The sequence below is a fragment of the Anoplophora glabripennis genome, unplaced genomic scaffold (genome assembly GCF_000390285.2).
Source record: "Anoplophora glabripennis isolate ALB-LARVAE unplaced genomic scaffold, Agla_2.0 scaffold68, whole genome shotgun sequence".
NCBI lineage: Eukaryota > Metazoa > Arthropoda > Insecta > Coleoptera > Cerambycidae > Anoplophora > Anoplophora glabripennis.
In genome coordinates this window covers 1449163-1450968 of record NW_019416739.1, presented here as the reverse complement: position 1 = coordinate 1450968, position 1806 = coordinate 1449163, and the positions used below count along the sequence as shown (strand labels likewise).

At 38.8% G+C, this 1806-nt stretch overlaps 1 protein-coding gene across 1 annotated transcript; it reads left to right on the top strand.

Annotated features, from left to right (window-relative positions):
- Positions 1-801: 801 nt before the first annotated feature.
- Positions 802-1386, top strand: LOC108905193. Its single transcript, XM_018707980.1, has one exon. The coding sequence runs from the start codon at positions 802-804 to the stop codon at positions 1384-1386; it is 585 nt and encodes a 194-aa protein (XP_018563496.1).
- The last annotated feature ends 420 nt before the right edge of the window (positions 1387-1806 follow it).

Here is a 1806-nt window from a genome sequence, read left to right as displayed (position 1 = left end):
CTTAAACCAGATCTGATCGAGTAAAACGGACACCGGATTCGGATTCGGCGACTTCAAAAACGTATAGATATGTAGGTTTAGTTTGTTGACAACTTATTTTCTACATTTGACCTTGAACTAACCTTAAACCAGAGCTAATCGCGTCAAACGCACACCGGATTCGGCTTCGGCGACCCCAAAAACGTATAGTTACATAAGTTTAGTTTGTTGATAATTGATTTTCTACATTTGACCTTGATCTGACCTTAAACCAGAGCTAATCGCGTCAAACGGACATCGGATTCGGATTCAGCGACCCCAAACCCATTCGGACCTGCCACTTTTTTTTGTGGGGCTGTGTAATCTGTTTTCAATAAATTATTTTTCATTGTCACAGCCCACAATGTAGATTAATTTAAAAACAACTGGTAACGTTGAAAATGCAATTTTACACACAAGTTCCGGGTGCCCCGGTTTACACTGCTCAGTAGCGACAGAAGAAGAATATTAAAAAAAAAAGATTCACATAGTTATTAATGTTTGATATTTAATAATAATTGATTTGTTCTCTATTCATTAGATTGTTTTTTAGTTGAAATTTGTATACGTAATCTTACATTCCTGGAACGCTGCCAAGACGAAAACATCATACCAAACTGCATGAGGTTAAGTTTCCATAAGAAGAACAACCAGACAAGAGCAAGCCTAGCTTTGCTCAGAGAAGCCAACCACGATACGAGAAGAGAACTAAATCAAGTTAACATGGACCTTTATGATATTCATTTAATACTAAGCAATACTTAACACCCAACATTGTGAACCATGTTAGACAATATCGCTGAGTTTAGAGCAGAAACCGATGGAGAATTAACAAGAAACAAGCACAAGAAGAAATTTGAAAGACTTCAACAGGAAGAACTCCCTAAAAAGAGAAACACGCCGGGACTAAATGCAGATAAAATTGTCTACAATGTCTCCAAAATGGTCCTTGACGAAGCCTTAAAAAGTGTGCTGTCAAAAGGTTTTAACTATGCTGTAACACCAACACAGATTGCAGTGGAAAACATCATATGCGGAGTGGAAGCATCTATTGAGAATATGGACACCAATATCGCAGAAACTATCCAACACGATGTGTCCCAAATAATGAGAAGAGCTAAACCGCCAAAAAAGAATCTTACGAGAGAAGAAACACAAGACCTACGTAATCTCCAAAAGAACACCAAGATACTCGTCCTTCCAGTTGAGGGAAATGCAACCGTCGTAATGAACACTCAAGAATACGACAGGAAGATCATGGCTTTACTTATCGACCCAGTATACGAACCTATCTCCACAGACCGTACTACATACCTTGAAAATACCACAAAAGCTAAAATTAAAGCGTCACACATCAGACAAGAATAATAACTGCAACCTATTCCAAGAGAGAACCACTGAACCACAGACACCCAAAAATCAAGTTCACCATGGAACTGGAAAAGGTAGCTACCTTTCCTTGTTGTATGTATAAAGAAAAAAGAAGATGGAGGTCTAGGCTATACGGTATATAGGAAACCAACACACACGATCAGGTACCTACACGCAGAATCTCACCATCACCCATCACAGCTACAGTCAGTGATTAAAACACTAATGATACGGTCAGAACGACTCTCTGACGACGACCACAAAGAAGAGGAAATTAAAAACGTTAAATTAGTCTTACAGCAAAATGATTTCTCAGGTAACAACATCGAGAGGACTTTAAGACCTAGACGAAACAAAGAACAGAAGGAAGAAGATAAACCAATAGCCAAAGCTCTCCTGCCATACGTCAAGGGAACT